Genomic DNA, 21,937 nt, shown 5'->3' with positions numbered 1-21,937 from the left:
AAGGTGAATATGGCTATATAAGGTAACTCATTACCTAATTAAGAAAGTCTAACACTTTCTATAAGGCCCTGTTGATGATCCCAAAATCCAGCCCCAAGACACCTGGCCTGCTGACTAATTCATTTCTAGTAAATCTCTCAGCACATATGGCTATTTGTCAAGTGGACATGCACATGTGCAAACAAATACACACAAACATTAGTTCTATTCTACCTGTATTTTTTTCTAGACTGAATTAGCTCAGACTTATGTCTGCCCATCTTTCTCTCTTACTGGTTTCTAAAAAGTAAGTGATGGGCTGAAGGTGTGGCTCAAGCACCTGCTAGCAAACAAGAGGCCCTGAGTTCAAACCCCAGCATTGACAAATAATACATGAATGAGAAAACAGAAAGAAAGTATATACCACACAAAACACACTTTGCCCTACTCCACTGAGTCCATAGGGATAGGTGTCTTTTGGGCGACATAAAAGCTTCTTTGCCATAAGGCACAAATTTTTAAGTTGCCAACTTACATCCTCATCCCAAAGGCTTCCTAACCATTTCACAAACTATATGCAAGGACTGATTTACCCACCCGTAAAACAAAGCCAACTTGGGGGTAAAAGTGGCAGCTGGTTAACAGCCAGAGAGGCCATTTATGAAGATCTGATACCCAAATAACACCACAGGGGGAACTGAAAAAAAGGATGTAATTACCCAAGCAACAATCTGGTCAGGACACTGGGATTTAATGACTGTCCCATCACTTTAGCACTGGAAGAGTTCTTGAGTTTTCCCAGACCCAATCTTAGCTGAGCAGCATATGGAAGTATACATATACTTAAACTCTTATTAAACAACTAGACCATCTCCTGAAGTAGACCAAAACCAAAGACCTGCTCACCTTGAAAACATCCCACCCATAGGATGTAAATAAACAACTCATACAGAGTCAATTCCAGAGTCAAGTAACAATAATTCTCAGACTGGCAGTTTTTACAGCTACCAAGAAAACTCATTACTAAGATACTTGAAAACCCAACTGAAAGACTAACCCCCCACATAGACCTCATTTAATCAAGTTTCTGAGGGCATCTTCCACATGTCAACGGGGAAAAGAAAAAGAGTGTTCTGCTTTCTTAACAGCCCAAATGTTTATAAGGTTTTAGACAACACAATCCAGTGAAGTAGAAACCATTCTACTTTTTTCTTGATCTGACAGAAGGAAGGCTCTCAATATGTCTTCTTACAACCAACAGTCAAATCATGCTGATGCTAGACTTCCAGCAAAATCCAATGCATATGGATCTCTGGAAAGGAAAATCAGCAGTTGGCTGACCAATAGATGATGCCATGATGCCACTAACATTAGAAACAGTAAACCATTGTTGTTTGGCATAATTTTTGAAGATCCTCATCACTTTCACAAAAATAGACTATTAAGTAATAATAAGGATCATTTGATTAGCAAGACAGCATATATGTTAGTAGCAAAAGACTAAATGGCTAAGAGTAATGGTTTGAGTTCTAGTTCAGTTTTTATTAATTGTGACAAGAAATACAAATTAGGTGCTGGGAAGGTGGCTCAGTGGTAGAGCACTTGCCTTGCATGACTGAGGCCCTGGGTTTGATTCCTCAGCACCACATAAGCAAAAAGAAAAAAGCTGGAAGTGGCACTGTGGCTCAAGTGGTAGAGCGCTAGCCTTGAACGGAAGAGCTGAGGGACAGCGCCCAGGCCCACGACCGGACCCAAAAATAAATAAATAAATAAAATATTTCTAAAAAAAGAAACACACATTAATTAACCTAAGCTTCAATTTCCTCATCTGTAAAATAAGGGTATTTTCTACCTTGATGTTGCCATAGGCTTAAATTAGACATGTAAAATCCTAAGCACAATATCTAGTATATTTGCAGTTGTATTTTCTGCTCTTTGATATTATCATATTCAAAGGGAAGTTCTTTAGGAAAATGAAAGAAGGGAGAAGGAAAAGGAATAAACTACAAATAGGCATAATGAACAATTTTATAACTTAGGAAAACATCAGGTTCAGAGAGGCAGTTGAGGTTTAAGTCACTTAAATTTGTAAAATTTATTATTAGGGGCTGGGAAGGTGGCTCAGTGATAGAGTGCTTGCCTCACATGCATAAGGCCCTGGGTTCAATTCCTCAGCACCACATAAGCAGAAAAAGTCAGAAGTAGCGCTGTGTCTCAAGTGATAGAGCACTAGCCTTGAGCTAAAGAGCTGAGGGACAGTGCCCAGGCCCACAGTTCAGGCTCCACGACTGACAAAATAAATAAAATTTATTATTATAGAAGTGATATATAGGGGCTGGGAAGGTGGCTCAGTGACAGAGCACATGCCTTGCATGCCTGAGGCCCTGGGTTCGATTCCTCAGCACCACATAAGCAAAAAGAAAAAAGCCGGAAGTGGTGCTGTGGCTAAAGTGGTAGAGCGCTAGCCTTGAGCTGAAGAGCTGAGGGACAGCACCCAGGCCCAGAGCTCAGGCCCCATGACCAGACCCAAAAAAAAAAAAAAAAAGAAGTGATATATAGAGGGGTTATATTTACATGAGTCAGGTAATGAGTACATTTCCTTTCATACAATGTCATCTGTTCCCTCATTCTCTCCCAGTCCCTCCTGTCTCCACGCATGAGTTGCATAGTTCACTTTCATCATGTCCAGTGAGCTTCACTACATCACTTTTTCACCATTTTTCCCTCAAAATCTGTGCCCTCCCCAACCTCCCAAAGATATACATGTGAATACCCCACACAATTCATCAGAAAACTAAAAAAGAAAAAAAAAAGTCTGCTGTTTCCCTATCTTAGGAGTTTGTTTCAGTATGTGTATTATTTTATATAAATAAGAAGAAGTGCTTAGGCATCGCACTTCTGTAATTCTCTCCTAAGACTATCCTCTTTTGGTCTCACTGTATATGAGTATCTAAACACCTGTGTAATTTGTTATATTCTAGTGAGTTTTAGATCTAACTTCCGCATATCAGGGAGAACGTGCAATATTTGTCTCTCTGGTCTTGGCTTACATAATTTAACATGATTTGTTCTAGTTCCATCCATTTTCCTATAGCTGACATTATTTTATTCTTTCTAATGGCTGTGTAAAATTCCATCATGTATAGGTATCACATTTTTTAGATCCACTCATCTATTGTGGGGCATCTGGGCTGTTTCCATATCTTGGCTATTGTGAATAATACAGCAATGAATATGGATGTGCAGGTACCCTTATCATATTCTGGTTCATGATGATCAGGGTAGATGCCTAGGAGTGATATGACTGTGTCATAGGGAAGGTCTATGTTTAGTTTTTTGAGGAACCTCCAGACTGCTTTCCAGAGTGGTTATGCTAGTTTACACTCCCACCAATAATGCAACAGGGTGTCTTTTTCCCCACATTCCCACCAGCATTTATTGTTCAAATTCAAAATGTCAACCAATCTAACTGGGGTAAGATGGTATCAGAGTTCTTTTGGCCAGGCGCCAGTGGCTCACGCCTGTAATCCTAGCTACTCAGGAGGCTGAGATCTGAGGATCACAGTTCAAAGCCAGCCTGGGCAGGAAAGTCCGTGAGACTCTTATCTCCAATTAAAAACCACTAGAAAACCGGAAGTGACGCTGTGGCTCAAGTAGTAGAGTGCCTGCCTTGAGTTGAAGAGCTCAGGGACAGCGCCCACACCCAGAGTTCAAGCCCCACCACCGACAAAAAAAAAAAAAAGTTGTTTCAGCACCCAAGCCCAGAGTTCAAGCTCCACCACTGACCAAAAAATAAAGAAGAAATGTTTGACTGCAAGTCAAAACAACTTTTTTTTTTTTTTTGGTCGGTGGTGGGGCTTGAACTCTGGGCGTGGGCGCTGTCCCTGCACTCTTCAGCTCAAGGTAAGCGCTCTACCACTTGAGCCACAGCGCCACTTCCAGTTTTCTAGTGGTTTATTGGAGATAAGAGTCTCATGGACTTTCCTGCCTGGGCTGATTTTGCACTGCGATCCTCAGCTCTGAGCCTCCTGGGTAGCTAGGATTACAGGCGTGAGCCACCAGCGCCTGGCTTCCTCCTGTGTTTCATTGCCATTCTTACCTGTTCTTCTGAAAAGTCCCTCCTTAGCTCCCTTGCCCATTTAGTGATTATTTTTTTAAGTTTGGGAGGGATTAGTTTCTTGAGCAGCTTGAATATATTGGATATTAGACCTTTGTCTGATGTATTGCTGGTAAAGATCTTTTCCCAGTTGGTTGGCTGTCTTTTTAGTAATTATGTCCTTAGCTACTTAGTAATTATGTCCTTAGTAACCATGTCCTTTTTATTTTTATGTAGTTCCACTTGTCAAGTCTCTCTCCTATCTGTTGTGCCCCTGGGACTCGATTCCAGAAGTTTCTGCCTATACCTGTAAGTCCAAATATTCCTGCTACTCTCTCTCTTTAAGTAGTTTCAAAGTTTTGGGTCTGATGTTGAGGTCTTTGATCTACTTTGAATTGATATTAGTGCATGGTGACAAGCAGGGATCTACTTTTAGTTTTCTGCATATGAAGGCCAGGATCTTAATGCTATGAAATATCTATTTCCCTGACACTTTTTTTTTTTTTTTTTTGGTAGTGGGGCTGGAACTCAGAGCCTAGGTACTATCTCTAAGCTTTTTTCGCTCAAGTCTAGCACTCTACCACTTTGAGCCACAGCTCCACTTCCAGTTTTCTGGTTGTTAATTACAGATTAGAATCTCACAGGTTTTCCTGCTTGGACTTGCTTCAAACTGCAGTCCTCAAATCTCAACCACCTGAGTAGCGAGGATTACAGGTGTGAGCCACCACCACCTGGCTCCTATTATTCTTAACGTTATATTCTTGTTAATAGCTTCTTTTGTTTTTATGTTTTTTTCTTTTGTGCCAGTACTAGGGCTTGAATTCATGTCCCTTCGCTTTTTCCCTCAAGGCTAGAGCTTTACCACTTGAGCTATAGCTCCATTTTTGGCTTTTTTGGTTGGTTAACTAGAGATGAGAATATCATGGACTTCCCTGCCCAGGCTGGCTTTAAACTGGTTCTCATATCTTAGCCTCCTGAGTAGGTAGGATTACAGACATCATCCACCAGTGCCTGGCTGAGTTGGTCACTTTTTTTAAAAATTAGAGGCAATTGGGGGGGGGGAGAGGACTGGGGGGAGGGGGGAGGCTGGGAAGGGAGGAGAAAGGTAAACAAAGGAGGGGGCTGCAATGCTTGGTAAGAAATGTATGCATTATCCTGCCCATGTAATTGTAACCCCTCTGTACAGTATGTTCACAAATATAATAAAAAAAAAGACAAGAAAAAAAAATTAGAGGCTATCTACTTTCATCAACAAGACAGTATTACAAACTCAGTAGGTCTTCATATGAACACAATAGATTCCTGTCGTTTTTTGTTTGTTTTTTAATTGTTAGGGATGTTGGATATTGACTAAATCCATGGCCTAAAATATGATAGGCAAATACTCTACTACTAAGCTATTTCACATTTTCAATTTTTGTTTCTGCCTTTACTTGTTCTAACTTTCACTTACTGTTTCCATTATTCTTCTCCGGCACGTTTATTGGGGGGGAGGGGAAGTAGGGATGTCTTCTATGCCTTTAGATAAATTATTTAAAGTGAAGAATTGCAGGGCACTGGTGGCTCATGCCTGTATTCCTAGCTACTCAGGAGACTAAGATTTGAGAATTGTGGTTCAAAGCCAGGGCAAGCAAGAAACTCCCCAGGAGACTCTTATCTCTTTTTCTTTTCTTTTTTTTTTTTTTGGGGGGGGGGTCCGGTCGTGGGGTCTAACTCTGGGCCTGGGCGCTGTCCCTCAGCTCTTCCGCTCAAGGCTAGCGCTCTACCACTTCTGGCTTTTTTACCACAGTGCCACTTCTGGCTTTTTTCTTTTTGCTTATGTGGTACTGAGGAATCGAACCCAGGGCCTCATGCATGCAAGGCAAGCACTCTACCACTGAGCCACCTTCCTAGCCCAAGACTCTTATCTCTAATTAACCACTCAACAATTGGAAGTAGAGTTGTAGCTTAAAATGGTAGAGCACTAGCCTTGAGCAAAAAGAGCTCACGGACAGTGCCCAGGTCCCAAGTTCAAGGCCCACAATCAAAAAAAAAAAAAAAGGGTGAAGAATTATACATTTATAACATGACTTTTTTCCATCACTTTTCTTCTTTATTTGCCTTTTCTATTCTTTTTTTTTTCTTTTTTTGTGCCAGTCTTGGGGCTTAAATTTAGGACTTAGGTGCTCTCCTTGAGCTCCTATTCTCAAAGCTAGCACTCTACCACTTGAGCCACAGTTCCATTTCCAGCTTTTTTTTTCTATCCTGAGTCTTGTGAACTCAAGGCATTGGCACTGTCCCCAAGCTTCTTTTGCTCAAGGCTAGCATTCTACCACTTGAGCCATAGACTCACTTCTGGCTTTTTTTTGCTTATGTGATACTGAAGAATGGAACCCAGGGCTTCATACATGCTAAACAAGCACTCTACCACTGAGCCAGCCCTCCATTTCCAACTTTTTTGGAGCTAGGAGTCACATAGACTTCCCTGCCCAGGCTGGCTTTGACCCGTGATCCTCAGCTCTCAAGTACCTGAGTAGCTAGGATTACAGACATGAATCACCAGTGCCCAGCTTGCCTTCTAGGTATCTAGCCTTTTGGATGGATGATACCTCTGCACCTTTCTATAAAGTCTTTAAACTTACTGTAGGATCGATTGTGGTCAGAGATAGAATGTTCTTCTCCCCAGAACATCCTTTCCTACTTCTTTACTAAAATTTCCCCAGCTTTTGATTTTCTATGTTCATCTGGAATTCTTCATGCTCCTGTCAAAAATCTTCCTGCTCCATCATCACCAGACTTCCTTAATAAGTTTCTGGTGAGTGAATTATATCAAAAGCTGCATAGCCCAGATAAATTATGCCCACTAGTTTGCCCTTGTCCACTACATTAATTCTCCTTGGGGCTTCTGACAAAACAGAGACACATACCTTATTCTAGATATATGATTTTCACCAGCTTGTTGGCCATGTCCCATTTTTCAGGCTGACACTTAAGAAAGCCCAACTGAGCTAAGGTAAGATTCAGTTTACATTTAGAGAAGCCAAGCCATTGCTTTGAATGACCCACATCCACCATAATGTTCTGAAAATATTCATTACTGATGATGGCGCATTCCTGTCAAATATAATTCAACTCCTTTTAACTATCCTCAGCAGTTTTCCTTGGCTATTTTTCTTGGTGTTGTAATAAGGCCCTAGAGGCTTTTACAGTGACAGAGATCATAACAGCTACCATGCCAGCCCCTTCATATTACCAATAAAACAGGTGTTGATGATAAATTACATATTTATTAGTAGCTATATGCCCCATTCATCATTTCCTCCATGACAATGAAAATGATCAGCTCCTGGGATTTAAAACACATTAATATCATTCAACATATTCTAGTCCCTCCTTAAGTATTTCTTTCTCACAGCCTTTCCTTCCTCCAAATCTCTCCTTGTAAGAATAAGCTCCAAAAGAGGGACTAGTGTCATGCCTGTAATCCTAGCTATTCAGGAGTCTAAAATCTGGAGGATTAAGTTCAAAGTCAGTCTGAGCAGAAAAACTCTTGAAACTCTATCTTCATCTCCAGAAAAAAGCCAAGCTGGAGGTGTGACTCAAGTGGTAGAGCACCAGCTAAGCAAGCAAGCTGAGTGAGCAAGAGACTTTTTGAGTACAAACACTAGTACCACCAAAAAGAAAAAGAAAAACAAATAAGCTCCAGATTTTGTTATCCATCCCTTTTAACTTCCCCAAATAAAGTCTATCTAGAAACTACATCAAAATCACCAGGTGAAGAGCCAGAAATTTCTCTCTCCAACTGGCACATTTCTGTTTGTGTGTATGTGTATGTGCTTTAACTCAGGGCCTGAATGCTTTCCCTGAGCTAGCATGTACCACTTGAACCACAGCTCCACTTCCAGCTTTTTTATGGTTAACTGGAGATTAAGTGTCTCTTGAGGGCTGGGAAGGTGGCTTGCCTTGCATGCATGAGGCCCTGGGTTTGATTCCTCAGCACCACATAAGCAGAAAAAGCTGGAAGTGGTGCTATGGCTCAAGCGGTAGAGTACCTGCCTTGAGCTGAAGAGCTGAGGGACAGCGCCCAAGCCCAGAATTCAGGCCCCACAACCGGGGGGGGGGGGGGGGGGGAGTCTCATGAACTCTCCTGACCGTGCTGGCTTCAAACCACAATCCTCAGATCTCAGCCTCTTGAGTAGTGACATTTCTATTAGCAATGTTAGTTATTAAGTGAACAAAGTCAGAATGCATTCAATAAGCACCTGACTCTGATTCAAAAAAGCAATCCCATACAAAGAGCATTGTGCCAAATACTTCCTACTTTTTTTTTTTTTTGGGGGGTCCGGTCAAGGGGCCTGAACTCTGGGCCTGGGCGCTGTCCCTCAGCTCTTCAGCTCAAGACTAGCACTCTACCACCTGAGCCACAGCGCCACTTCTGGCTTTTTTCTTTTTGCTTATGTGGTGCTGAGGAATCGAACCCAGGGCCTCATGCAATGCAAGGCAAGTGCTCTACCACTGAGCCACTTTCCCAGCCCCCATACTTCCTACTTCTTGAAAGCGATCCCTAATCTTCCTCAATCAGCCTCCTTCCTTTTTTGTGTCTTGTCTTTGGACAGAAACCAAGTACATACCAAGCCATGTATAAATCTCTGGGTCTGCCCAGGCACCAGTGGCTCACAGCTGTAATCTTAGCTACTCAGGAGGCTAAGATCTGAGTATTACAGTTCAAAGCCAGGCTGGGCAATGTGGCTCAAGTGGTAGTCTTGAGCACAAAAGGCTCAAGGACAGAACCCAGGCTCTGAGTTTAAGGTCCACAAAAACAACAACAAAACAAAACAAAACAAAAACGTCTGGGTTCTGTTCTTCATTTCAAAACTCTAAAGCCAGAATGGGTTTCAGTGACTCATGACTATAATTCTAGCTATTAGGAGGCTGAGATTTGAGACAGAAGTTTGAAACCAGCCAGGGGTAGATAAATCCATGAAACTCCTATCTTCTATTAGCCAGCAAAAAGCCAGAAATGGAAGCACAGTTTAAGTGGAGTATCAGTTCATAAGCCTAGAGAGAGCCTAGAAAGAGCACAAGGCCCTGAGTTCAAGTCCCAATATCAGCACACATATAATACATATACACAAAATCTACAGCCAGGGGCAGGGAAGTTGGCTTAGTGGTAGAGTGCTTGCCTCGCATGCTTGAGGCCCTGGGTTCAATTTCTCAATACCACATGAGCAGAAAAATCTGGAAGTGGAGCTGTGGCTCAAGTGGTAGAGCACTAGCCTTAAGCTGAAGAGCTGAAGGACAGCGCCCAGGCCCAGAGTTCAGGCCCCACGACCGGACCCCCACCCTCCCCCCCCAAAAAAAAAAAAAGAAAAGAATGCTAGGCACTGATGGGCTCACCTGTAATCCTATCTACTCAGAAGGCTGAGATCTGAGGATCATGGTTCAAAGCCAGCCCGGGCAGGAAAGTCCAAGAGACTCTTATCTCCAATTAACCAGCAGAAAAGTAGCTCAAGTGGTAGAGCGCTCACCTTGAGCTGAAGAGCTCAGGGACAGCACCCAGGCCCAGAGTTCAAGCCCCACAACTGACAAAAAAAATTCAATCCTTCAAAAGAAATGCACTAGGTCAGTGTAGCTGTTCTTAGCCTACAAAAAAAGTTGGTAACACTCTATCTCAAAAAACAAATAGGAAGCCAGTCCCGGCAGGATAAATTCATGAGAATCTTACATCCAATAAATATAGGTACATGACTATAATCCCAACAAGGAAGGCAGAGGTACAAGGCTCACCATCTGAGCCTAAAAAATGCAAACTTCTATTTAAAAAGTAAACTAAAGCAAAAAGGCTCAAGTGGTAAATTGTTTGCCTAATAAGTACAAAACCATGAGTTCAAACTCTAGTACTGCCATAAATAAACAGCTCCAAGCTTCCTTTCCATAAAGTTCTGATTTACTGTTATATATACATAGTAAATCCCAAGCACTTTTTATTATAAAATTCTTAGGTGATTCTAATTAACTAGGTTTGAAAACGACTACATTAATAATCACTTTTCTAGAAATTATATCACAAGATTTCTTTAAACAACTATCTTCTCTGTCCCAAGTATTTTTGTTTGTTTGTTTAATTTTTATAGTCATGGAGCTTGAACTCTGGGCCTAGGTGCTGTCCCTGAGCTCTTCAGCTCAAACCACTTGAGCCACAGCACCACTTTCAGTTTTCCGGTAGTTAATTAGAGGTAAGAATCTCACAGACTTTCCTGCCTAGGCTGGCTTTGAACCTTGATCCTCAGATCTCTGGCTTCTGAGTAGCTATGATTACAGGCATGAGCCACCAGCACCCAGCTTTGCTCTTATGTATTTAACAGTGGATTTTTAAGAATTTTGTATGGCAAAATTAATCATTATATCATTTGCCAAGACTCTATCTTCTACATTAAGTAAAGTCCTTAAAAGAGTGCTGTAATGTAAGAAGATCATAGAAAAACAACAACTACCCATTAAGGGACCCACCTACCTCATACTTTCTGTAGTTTACCAGCAAAGCCAAGAGGACAACAGCATCATATCCATGCTCCCTGCGACTTGGGGGATGGGAAAGTATCTGCAATAAGAACCAGAAAGACTTCATTTATAAATGTCAACTCCTGAGAAATAGATCAAGAAAATTTGAGATGAAAGTGTACCGGAAAAAGAAAAAGAAATTGACTGACCTGTAAAATTGCTTCAAATATGCTGTTGATCATTACATATTCCAGGATAGTGTTCTGGCTAATGTTGTCTGTAACCTGAATGTAATTAAAGGCTTTTTAAGGGTCTATTCCAAGACTGTCATATCCCATATGTATATCTTATCAAAGCATTTAAGAAGGAAATAGGAATATTAAAACAAACTCTTTCATATCTCTTTCACAAGTACCCCAAAGCCACCAGAGTCTGAATAGGCAGATAGCAGATAATATATACGAGTATAGGAAATTTGCAAATTAAAACTTCCTAACTATATACTCATGGCACTCAGGAAGCAGAGGCAAGAGAATTTACACTGTGAGACTCTGCCTCAAAATAAAAAAAAAAAAAAATCTAGCCAGGCACCTGTGGCTCATGCCTATAATCCTAACTACTCAACAAGCTGAGATCTTAGAATCTCAGTTTAAAGCCAGCCAGTGAGACACTTATCTCCAATAAAAACTACCAAAAAGCCAGAAGTAGAGCTGTGGCTCAAGGGTAGAGTCCTAGCTTTGAGCAAAAGAAGCTCAGAGACAGCGCTCAAGCCCCAAGTTCAAGACACACACACACACACACAATATCTTCCTAAATCTTTGAACTTCGTGTTGTTTCTCTCACAAATTCTGCTTAACAGTTTCAGAGATTTTATTCCTCAGACATGAGGAGGTCTATGAACACAAGTCTTCAAAAGTGTCAGGGAGAGGGAACCACCTGAAATTGCTGAACAACGTTTTTTTTTTTTTTTTGGCCAGTCCTGGGCCTTGGACTCAAGGCCTGGCAACTGTCCCTGAGCTTCTTTTGCTCAAGGCTAGCTGTCACTCTACCACTAGAGCCACAGTGCCACTTCTGGCTTTTTCTGGTTATATGGTAATGAGGAATTGAACCCAGTGCTTCATGCATGCTAGGCAAGCACTCTACCACCAAGCCACATTGGCAGCCCTCACTTATTTCACTACAAAGCTTAGGTAAGCCTCTAGGTATAAAATCATAGCTAGCAAAATAAAACTAGAATCACAACAACATTTTCAAATGAAACCTTCTGAGAAAGACAAAGGTGACAATCCAGAAGACAATAGTCCTCTGAAATGATCTCTTCTAAAGTGTTAAGTATCACATAGCTTAATTTCCAGTAATCAAAATTGAATGTAAGCTAAGCACTGATGGCTCACATCTGTAATTGTAGCTACTCAGGAAACTGAGATATGAGGATCACAGTTCAAAGCAGCCCAGGCAGTAAAGTCCGTGAGACTCTGATCTCCAATAAACCACTAGAAAAACAGAAGTGGCACCGTGGCTCAAGTGGTAGAGTACTTGCCTTGAGCTAAAGAGTTGAGGAACAGTGCCCAGGCCCAGAGTTCAAGCCCCACAAGACCCCCCCCCCAGCAAAAAAAAGGAAGTGGCACTGTGGTTCAAGTGGTAGAGTACTAGCCTTGAACACAAAGAGGCTCAGCAGTGCCCAGGCCCTGAGTTCAAGCCCCACAAGACCCCCCCCCAAAAAAAAAAAAAACCAGTGCATGCAACTAACTTCCTCCTATACATTCAGACACAAGGAGTAACAGTATCTCTAAGGTCTGTCCTGGGAATCGAAGCAGGCTCCTCCCTTCTCTTGATTGTCTCCTCCCAGTACCTCTGTCACCTAGGTAACTGGTGACACACCTGGGCAGTCACCTCCCCCTCCACCAGGGTCATATCCTGGGCTGCCCCTATCCTGCCTCCCAACCAAGGAAGGGTCCCAGGCCCTGAGGTCACATCCTCATCCAGTGTGGGCATACCTTCCCTCACCTGGCCACACCTTCTCCCCCTGCCCCTTCCCTACTTAAACCTAGGTCACACCTCAGCCCAACCTTCAGCCATACATTTCCCACCATGTACCATGCGGCAGTTCAGTAAATAAACTTCTCTTCCTACCTGAATACCAAGTGGTGTTCTCTTTACCCGTTACCTAATTAAACCTACCTATTTAATTTATCTAACAATATCCAATAGAGTTCTTTTTCTCTTTTCTTTCTAATTTTGAGTTCAAGAATTCAAATAGGCCGGGTGCCAGTAGCTCATATCTGTAATCCTAAATAGGCTGGGTGCCAGTAGCTCATGCCTGTAATCCTAGCTACTCAAGAGGCTGAGATCTGAGGATCACAGTTCAAAACCAGCCCACAAAGGAAAGTCTCTGAGACTCATCTCCAATTACCACCAGAAAACCAGAAGTGGCACTGTGGCTCAAGTGGTAGGGCACTTGCCTTGAGCTGAAGAGCTCAGGGACAGCACTCAGGCCCAGCGTTTAAGCCCCAGGACCAACCAAAATTTAAAAAAAAAAAAAATCAAACTTGCCCCTGCTGTCAATTAACATCTTTGACAAACATAGATGGGTCACTTACCGTCACTAAACAAAGAAGAAGTTTCAGACATAAGCTCTTCAGACTTTCAGAACCTTCTGCACAAAGCAATGAATCCAAACTCTCCATCAAGTTCTAAGAAATAAACCCATTAACCATTAAAGATAAACATAAAAAGAACTCAAACACTGTCCAACTCTGGGTTATGTTACATAGGATACTGTGAACAACACAGAATAAAGTAACCATATCATTCCCCTAATCTAGGCCTTGTAAGATCAAAGAAAAAGAAAACTACAAAGTCTATTACATTTGGGAAAAATGCTTTAGAACTACACAGAATAAAGAATTCTCACTAGGTGCTGGTGGCTCACACCTGTAATCCTAGCTACTCAGGAGGCTGAGATCTGAGGAAGAGGAAGAATCACGGTTCAAAGCCAGCGTGGGCAGTAAAGTCCATGAGACTCTAGTTTTTGTTTTTGTTTTGTCAGTTGTAGGGCTTGGACTCTGGGGCTGGGCACTGTCCCTGCACTCTTCAGCTCAAGGCAAGCGCTCTACCGCTTGAGCCACAGCGCCACTTCCAGTTTTCTAGTGGTTTATTGGAGATAAGAGTCTCACAGATGTTCCTGCCTGGGCTGGCTTTGAACCACGATCCTCAGATCTCAGCTTCCTGGGTAGCTAGGATTACAGGCATGAGCCACTGGCTCCTGGCTCAGTGAGACTCCTCTCCAATAAACCACCAGAAAACTGGAAGTGGCACTGTGGCCCAAGTGGTAGAGCACTAGCCTTGAGTTAAAGAGCTGAGGGACAGGGGCTGGGAAGGTGGCTCAGTGGTAGAGCGCTTGCCTTGCATACCTGAGGCCCTGGGTTCGATTCCTCAGCACCACATAAGCAAAAAGAAAAAAAGCCGGAAGTGGCACTGTGGCTCAGGTGGTAGAGCGCTAGCCTTGAGCTGAAGAGCTGAGGGATAGTGCCCAGGCCCAGAGTTCAAGCCCCACGACCGGACCCAAAAAAAAAAAAAAAAAAAAAAGAGCTGAGGGACAGTACCCAGGCCCAGAGTTCAAGCCCCATGAACAAAAAGAAAAAAAAAAAATTCTCTCTCTTACCAACGGAATCTTTGCAACCCATTATAATGATTAAATCATTGTATATAAATTTAATAGCTGGTTTTATAAGGGGTTTGCATATGTGGTACTGGTGCTTGAACTTATTTATCCCTGCATTCTTACTTGGATTCTTTGCTCAAGGCTGGCTCTCTACCACTTGAGCCAGGTTTTTGCTGTTTAACTCAGTCTCTTAAATATATCTACCTGGCTGGCTTTGAACTGTGATACTCAGATCTTGGCCTCGTGAGTAGGTACAATTACAGAAAGGAGTCACAGCTGCTATAATGGAATTTGAACTCAGAATCTCATGCTTGTAGGCAGGCTACCATTTGAGCCAATCTCTAGCCTTCATTATTTGTTAAAGAAAGCATATCATTTAATGCAGCACATTAAATAAATGATAAAGACAATATCACTTACAACTGGCCACCACTGGCCATATATATGATCAAATAAAGCAAACTTGTGTCCATCCTGGTCAACTCCATTTAGCAATATGAACAGAACTTATCATTTTCATTAAATATCAGTTTTTAGACCCAAATTAATTAAAAGATGAAACCTTAGCTAGACACTCACACATGTAACCCTAGCTACCCAAGAGGCTGAGATCTGAGGATCATGGTTTGAAGCAAGCCTGGGCAGGAAAGTCTGTGAGTCTCTTATTTCCAATTAACTACTCAGAAAAAGCCAGACATGGTGGTGTAGCTCAAGTGGTAGAGTGCTAGCCTTGAGCACAGAGAGGCATAAAGAGGCTTAGGAACAGCACCCAGGCCCTGAGTTCAAGCACTAAGACTGGCCAAAAAAAAAAAGGAGAAACCTTTATACTACAACAGAAAAAGAGGAAAAAAATTCTACATTAATTAAAAGAGAAGAAACAGTTGGAGAATAAGGAGTTGGCATGCCAGAAAGCCAAACTAAAGGTTCAAAATAAACTTTTTCAGTTCAATTCAATAAATATATAAGCTTTAGTCTGTACTAAATAGTATGTTTCCAAAGGATGTAAGAAAAATAAAGCCTTGATTCTTGCTGAAAAAATGGTTTTAGTCTAATAAGAGAAAAAAATAAGCAAATAGTTACAATTCAATTTTTTTGGGGGGGGGGGGGGCCGGTCATGGGGCCTGAACTCTGGGTCTGGGCACTGTCCCTCAGCATTTCAGCTCAAGGCTTGTGAGCCACAGGACCACTTCCAGCTTTTTCTGCTTATGTGGTGCTGAGGAATCGAACCCAGGGCCTCATGCATGCAAGGCAAGCACTCTACCACTGAGCTACCTTCCCAGCCCTAATTCAATTATTACTACGACAGAAATGGAGAAAGAAAATTAGTTCAAAAGTCATTTATCCGAAGACCCTTCAGGAGTAAGTTATGTTTTGAAAAATCAGTAAGAATAAATTTAAAAATAAAGAAGAAAGAAATTGTAGGGCTGGGAAGGTGGCTCAGTGGTAGAGCACTTGCTTTGCATGCATGAGGCGCTGGGTTCGATTCCTTAGCACCACATAAGCAAAAAGAAAAAAGCAGGAAGTGGCGCTGTGGCTCAAGTGGTAGAGTGCTAGTCTTGAGCTGAAGAGGTGAGGGACAGTACCCAGGTCCAGAGTTCAGGCCCCATGACCGGACCCAAAAAAAAAAAAAAAAGTAAAAGATTGGTAAATAAAACTGCATTAAAAAAAAAGCAACTGTAAATAGGAATGATCAAAGATGAATTAGGAGCAGGGCGTGATGGCTCATGCCTATAATCCCAGGCTGAGGTAAGAAGATTGTAATTTGAGGCGAGTCAGCCAGCCTGAGCTACAAGAGCAACTGAGATACACACACACACACACACACACACACACACACACACACACACACACACACACACACACACACACACACACACACACACACACACACACACACACACACACACACACACACACACACACACACACACACACACACCTGCACTAATGAAATGGCACACACACACACACACGCACTAATGAAATGGCTCTGGAAAGCCAAGCATGGTGGTACAGGTCCATAATCTAAGCACTGGGGAAACTAAGGCATAAGATCATACATTCAAGGTCAGCTTGGGCTACACACACACACACAGAACTCCATTTAGCATCTCTGGATGCAGAGATGAAATACAAGTACTCTATATTACAGTGCAGAGTGAGACACTATGACGAGAAATGAGACTGGAAGCCGGGCGCAAGTGGCTCACGCCTGTAATCCTAGCTGTTCAGGAGGCTAAGATCTGAGGATCATAGTTCAAAGCCAGCTGGGGCAGGAAAATCTGTGAGATCTTATCTCCAATAAACAATTAGAAAACCAGAAGTGGCACTGTGGCTCAAGTGGTAAAGCCTCGATCTGAAGAGCCCAGGGACAGCACTCAGGCCCAGAGTTCAAGCCTCACAACCGACAAAAAAAAAAAAAAGAAAGAAAGAAATGAGACTGGAGAAGTAAATACTGTACAGAGCATGCAAGTTTTACAAAACTAACTAGGAAGTCTATCCTTTACCCTGTTAGAAATAGGAGACTGATGAATTGGTTAAGCAGGAAAGATCTAAGTGTAAGATACATCACACTGAAATCACTGTGGATGATAGACCTAAAGATAGTAAGCTTAGAGAAAGGGAATCCAAGGAGGACCAACCTATTAATTTCTTGAGCTATGTCTTATTTGCCTATGTATCCCCAGTGCCTAGCATATAGATACCTAACAATTATTTGTCAAGAGAGTTTGTCAGGAGACTGAATTAAGGTATCACTACAACCATTTACGTGAAAGACAATAGGGACAATAACAACAGGGGAACAAAAGACAAATATAAGTGCTAAGTAAAATTAGCTGTGGTAATCCCATGGATTAAAAGATGAGGGAGTGGTAGCAAGGGCTCAAGCCTGAAATCCTAGCTACCTAGGAGGCTGATCTGAGGCTTGCAGTTCAAAGCCAGCCAGGAAATTCTGTGAGACTCTTATCTCAAATAAACTACCAGAAAACTGGAAGTGGCACTGTGGCTCAAGTGGGAGATTGCTCACTTTGAGCTGAAGAGCTCAGGGACAGTGTCCAGGCTCAGAATTCAAGCCCCAGGAGACCAACAAAAAAAAAGATTAAGAAGAGGAAAATCTCAAGAATGATTTCCAGGTTTTTTGCCTTGGGGGACCAAAATCCCTATCTCAAAAGGGAGTGAATGAGAAAGAAGAAAAGAGAAGAAACAATGAGCTCAGTTTAGACAAGAGGCACTAGCAGGATTTATGAGTGGAAATATCCTACAAGCGCTCAGTGAAGAAAAGTCTGAATTCAGCTCAACAGGGGATGTTATGGTGAACAATAAGAAACCTGGTAGTCATCAGCTTACCAATAGTAATTAGAACTGTAACAATGAAAGAGAAGCTGTGCTAGTGGCTCATGTGTGTAATCCTAACTACTCAGAAGGTTGAGATATGCAGATCATGGTTCAAAGCCAGCCTGAGCAAGAAAGTCCATGAGACTCTTATCTCCAACACCAAAAATCTAGTTATGGCAGAGTTCTAGCCTTGAGCACAAAAGCTCAGGGACAGTGCCTATGCCCTAAGTTCAAGCCCCAAGACTAACACACACACACACACACACACACACACACACACACACACACACACACACACTCACACACAAAATGAAATACACACAAAAAATAATGAAATACAGATACACCCTATAATATGGATAAACACTGACAATATCATAAGTAAATAATAGAAACAAAATATCACATATATTATTCTATTTTATGCATTATCAAAATAGTTAAGACAGAGAAAATTATAGTTTTAAGGGACTGAGAAAAGTAACAGGGAATAACTGCTAATAAGTACAAGTTTCTTTTAGTGAAAATAAAACTATACTCTGAAATTAACAATGATAGTTACAAATCTACAAATACACTAAAGTGGATTATATACTTCAAAGAGTGAATTGTATGTGAATTATAAAATTGTTATTAAGACAATGGTACAAACTGTAGATATAAAAATTCTAAGCTGGGCACAATGGTGCATACTTGTACACCCAGCTACTCAGGAGGCTGAGGTAAAAGGATCACTAGAGCTCACAAGCTTAAAGCCAGGCAACACAGTTATACCACAAATAAATAATTAAATCAAAACTTAAAATAAAAAATTCTGAGCTGTAATGGGATTGCCCAAAATGAATAACTCCCAGAGTGTTACAAGACATAAAATAGGGGGGGCTGGGAAGGTGGCTCAGTGGTAGAGTGCTTGCCTTGCATGCATGAGGCCCTGGGTTCGATTCCTCAGCACCACATAAGCAGAAAAAAAAAAGCCGGAAGTGGCGCTGTGGCTCGTGGTAGAGCCTTAGCCTTGAGGTGAAGAGCGGAGGGACAGCACCCAGGCCCAGAGTTCAGGCCCCACAACTGGACCCAAAAAAAAAAAAAGAAAAGAAAAGCCGGGCGCTGGTGGCTCACACCTGTAATCCTAGCTACTCAGGAGGCTGAGATCTGAGGATCGCAGTTCAACGCCAGCCCGGGCAGGAGAGACTCCTATCTCCAATAAACCACCAGGAAACCGGAAGTGGCGCTGTAGCTCAAGTGGTAGAGCGCTCGCCTTGAGCTGAAGAGCTGAGGGACAGCGCCCAGGCCCAGAGTTCAAGCCCCACGGCCGACCAAGAAAAAAAAAAAGAAAAGAAAAGAAATAAAATAGAGGTTGGGAAGGTGGTAGAATGCTTGCATTCATGAGGCCCTGGGTTTGATTCCTCAGTACCACATAAGCAGAAAAGGCCAGAAATGGCACTGTGGCTCAAGTAGTAAGAGTGCTCACTGGCCTTGAGCTAAAGAACTGAGGGTCCAGAGTTCAGGCCCCACAACTGACAAAAAAAATGAAATAGAACAAAATAAAAATAGGGGCTGGGAAGGTAGCTCAGTGCTAGAGTGCTTGACTTGCATGCATGAGGCCCGGGATTCAATTCCTCAGCCCCACATAAGCAGAAAAAGCTGGAAGTGGTGCTGTGGCTCAAGTGGTAGAGCGCTAGCCTTGAGCTGAAGAGCTGAGGGACAGCACCCAGGACGAGAGTTCAGACCCCACAACCGACCAAAAAATAAATAAATAAAAATAAAATAAAAATAAAGTTAATATTGTATAATGTTATATTTTTGTTTACATTTACAAATTTACAAATGTTTGACCAAATGATACAAATAATTAGCTGTTCTAAATCCAACAGAGAAAGCATATTTTACTTTTCAATTTAAATTTTACTTTATTTAAACAAAATTTGTTTAAAAAATACCCAATGCAAAGCCAGATAATTGATGATCTACCTGAATCTACATCTTTTAGTACATCTGTCTACAGATGGCTTTGAAAAACAGCTGTCAGACATACACTAGCATATCCACAGCTTACTCCTCACCTTCATGCACAGCTCTGCCTTGTCAAAGCCCATCAGCATGTTGATAATGTCAAACCCAGAAGTAGATTTATTCTTTTGGTGAACTCCTCGAATAAGTGCACACAATGTCTAAAGAGATAAGAGAAATAGTTATTCCTAGAGAAGAACCATTTTCTCTTCTTTTCTTTTTACTTCTGAGACTAGGATTCAAACTCAGTATCTGCTACTCTCACTCACTGGCTTAGCACTCTACCAACTAAGCCACAACAACAACCCCTATAAGGTTGGTTATTTCTTTTCTTTTCTTTTAGGTCTGAGACCAGAACTCAAACTCTGTACCTCTACCGAAGAACTTTCTTAAAATTACAAGGACATAAATTTGTAACTGCATATTACAACCCCTACCTCACAAAGTTGATCTTTCTTTTCTGATACTCTGAACTCCAAAACACAATGAGTCTGTTGTGGGTTTTTTTAGTGCCAGTTCTTGAACTAAGGGCCTCTCACCCTTACTCAGCTTAAGTGAGTAGACTGGAGCTCTATCATAAAGTCATGCATCCACCTGGCCTGTTGGTTAATTGGAAGTGGAGTACTATAGAGTTTTCTGCCTGAGTTGGGTTTGAACCCCAATCCTCCAGGTCTCAGCCTGCTAAGTAGCTAGGATTGCAGGCCTCATTTTTTTTTTTTTTTTTTGTCGGTCGTGGGGCTTGAACTCTGGGCCTGGGCGCTGTCCCTCAGCTCTTCAGCTCAAGGCGAGCGCTCTACCACTTGAGCTACAGCGCCACTTCCGGTTTTCTGGTGGTTTATTGGAGATAGGAGTCTCATGGTCTCTCCTGCCCGGGCTGGCTTTGAACCATGATCCTCAGATCTCAGCCTCCTGAGTAGCTAGGATTACAGGTGTGAGCCACCAGCGCCCGGCTTCATTTTTTTTTTTTTTTTGGGTCCGGTCATGGGGCCTGAACTCTGGGCCTGGGCGTTGTCCCTCAGCTCTTCAGCTCAAGGATAACGCTCTACCACTTGAGCCACAGCGCCATTTCCGGCTTTTTTCTTTTTGCTTATGTGGTGCGGAGGAATCGAACCCAGGGCCTCATGCAGCAAGGCAAGTGCTCTACCACTGAGCCACCTTCCCAGCCCCTAGGCCTCATTTTTCTGTTTTTAGTCATTCTCTTTTGGTTGTTGTTATTGTGCTCATTTCCTTTTAGAAATTACACAGCAATGCTGGATATGGTGGTTCATCCTTATAATCCTAGCTACTTGGGAAATAGAGATTAGGATTATGGTTCGAGGCCAAACTGGTCAAAAAGTTACTGAGGAGGGCTGGGAAGGTGGCTCAGTGGTAGAGCGCTTGCCTTGCATGCCTGAGGCCCTGGGTTCCATTCCTCAGCACCACATAAGCAAAAAAGAAAAAAGCCGGAAGTGGCGCTGTGGCTCAAGTGGTAGAGCGCTAGCCTTGAGCTGAATTGCTGAGGGACAGCACCCAGGCCCAGAGTTCAGGCCCCATGACCGGACCCAAAAAAAAAAAAAAAAAAAAAAAAAGTTACTGAGGAACCATCATCTCAACAACAACAACAAAAATCTGAGTGTGGTAATGCACACCTGTTATATAAGCTACATGGGAGGCATAAGTAGAAGGATCACAGCAGTCTATGCCTGCTGAAACAAAGAAACAAAACCACTATAACACACACACACACAAAAAAAAAAAAAAAACTAGGGCTGAGAAGGTACCCAGTGGTAGAGTGCTTGCCTTGCAAGGCCCTGGGTCCAATTCCTCAGCACCACATAAGCGGAAAAAGCCGGAAATGGTACTATGGTAGAGTGCTCAGCTTGAACTGAAGAGCTGAAGGACTGCCCAAGAGTTCAGGCCCCGTGACCAATAACAACAACAACAACCAAAAAAAAAAAAAACTATAAGATCCTACCTGAAAACTAAAGCAAAAAAGGTTAGAGACATGGCTCAAGTGGTAGAAGGCCTACCTACAAAGCTCAATGTCCTTCTGGGCTCTGGTGGCTCACACCTGTAATCCTAGCTACTCAGAAGGCTAAGATGTAAGGGTTGCAGTTCAAAGCCAGCCCAGGCAGGAAAGTCCATGAGACTCTTTTTTTTTTTTTTTTTGGTCGGTCATGGGGCTTGAACTCTGGGCTTGAGCGCTGTCCCTTAGCTCTTCAGCTCAAGGCTAGCGCTCTACCACTTGAGCTACAGAGCCACTTCCAGTTTTCTGGTGATTTTCATGGACTTTCCTGCCAGGGCTGGCTTTGAACCACAATCCTCAGATCTCAGCCTCCTGAGTAGCTAGGATTACAGGCATGAGCCACTGGCACCCGGCCTCATGAGACTCTTAT

The 21,937-nt window shown here is 42.4% G+C and overlaps 1 protein-coding gene across 3 annotated transcripts in view; it reads right to left on the bottom strand.

Moving 5' to 3' along the window:
* The window catches only part of Armh3 (armadillo like helical domain containing 3), a 208,568-nt gene that overhangs the window by 152,863 nt on the left and 33,768 nt on the right, over positions 1 to 21,937 (bottom strand). For all 3 annotated transcript variants that reach the window (XM_069994911.1, XM_069994912.1, XM_069994917.1), the window contains 4 exons: positions 19,616 to 19,723; positions 13,156 to 13,248; positions 10,765 to 10,839; positions 10,569 to 10,655 (listed from right to left, as the gene is read on the bottom strand). In XM_069994911.1, coding sequence (XP_069851012.1) covers positions 10,569 to 10,655; positions 10,765 to 10,839; positions 13,156 to 13,248; positions 19,616 to 19,723 — 363 coding nt within the window. The remainder of the gene's footprint in view (positions 1 to 10,568; positions 10,656 to 10,764; positions 10,840 to 13,155; positions 13,249 to 19,615; positions 19,724 to 21,937) is intronic.

Source organism: Dipodomys merriami, unplaced genomic scaffold (genome assembly GCF_024711535.1).
Source record: "Dipodomys merriami isolate MVZ:Mamm:240054 unplaced genomic scaffold, mDipMer1.0.p SCAF_102, whole genome shotgun sequence".
Taxonomy (NCBI): Eukaryota; Metazoa; Chordata; class Mammalia; order Rodentia; family Heteromyidae; genus Dipodomys; species Dipodomys merriami.
The sequence above is the reverse complement of the archived record's forward strand: the minus strand, read 5'-3'. Positions and strand labels throughout refer to the sequence as shown.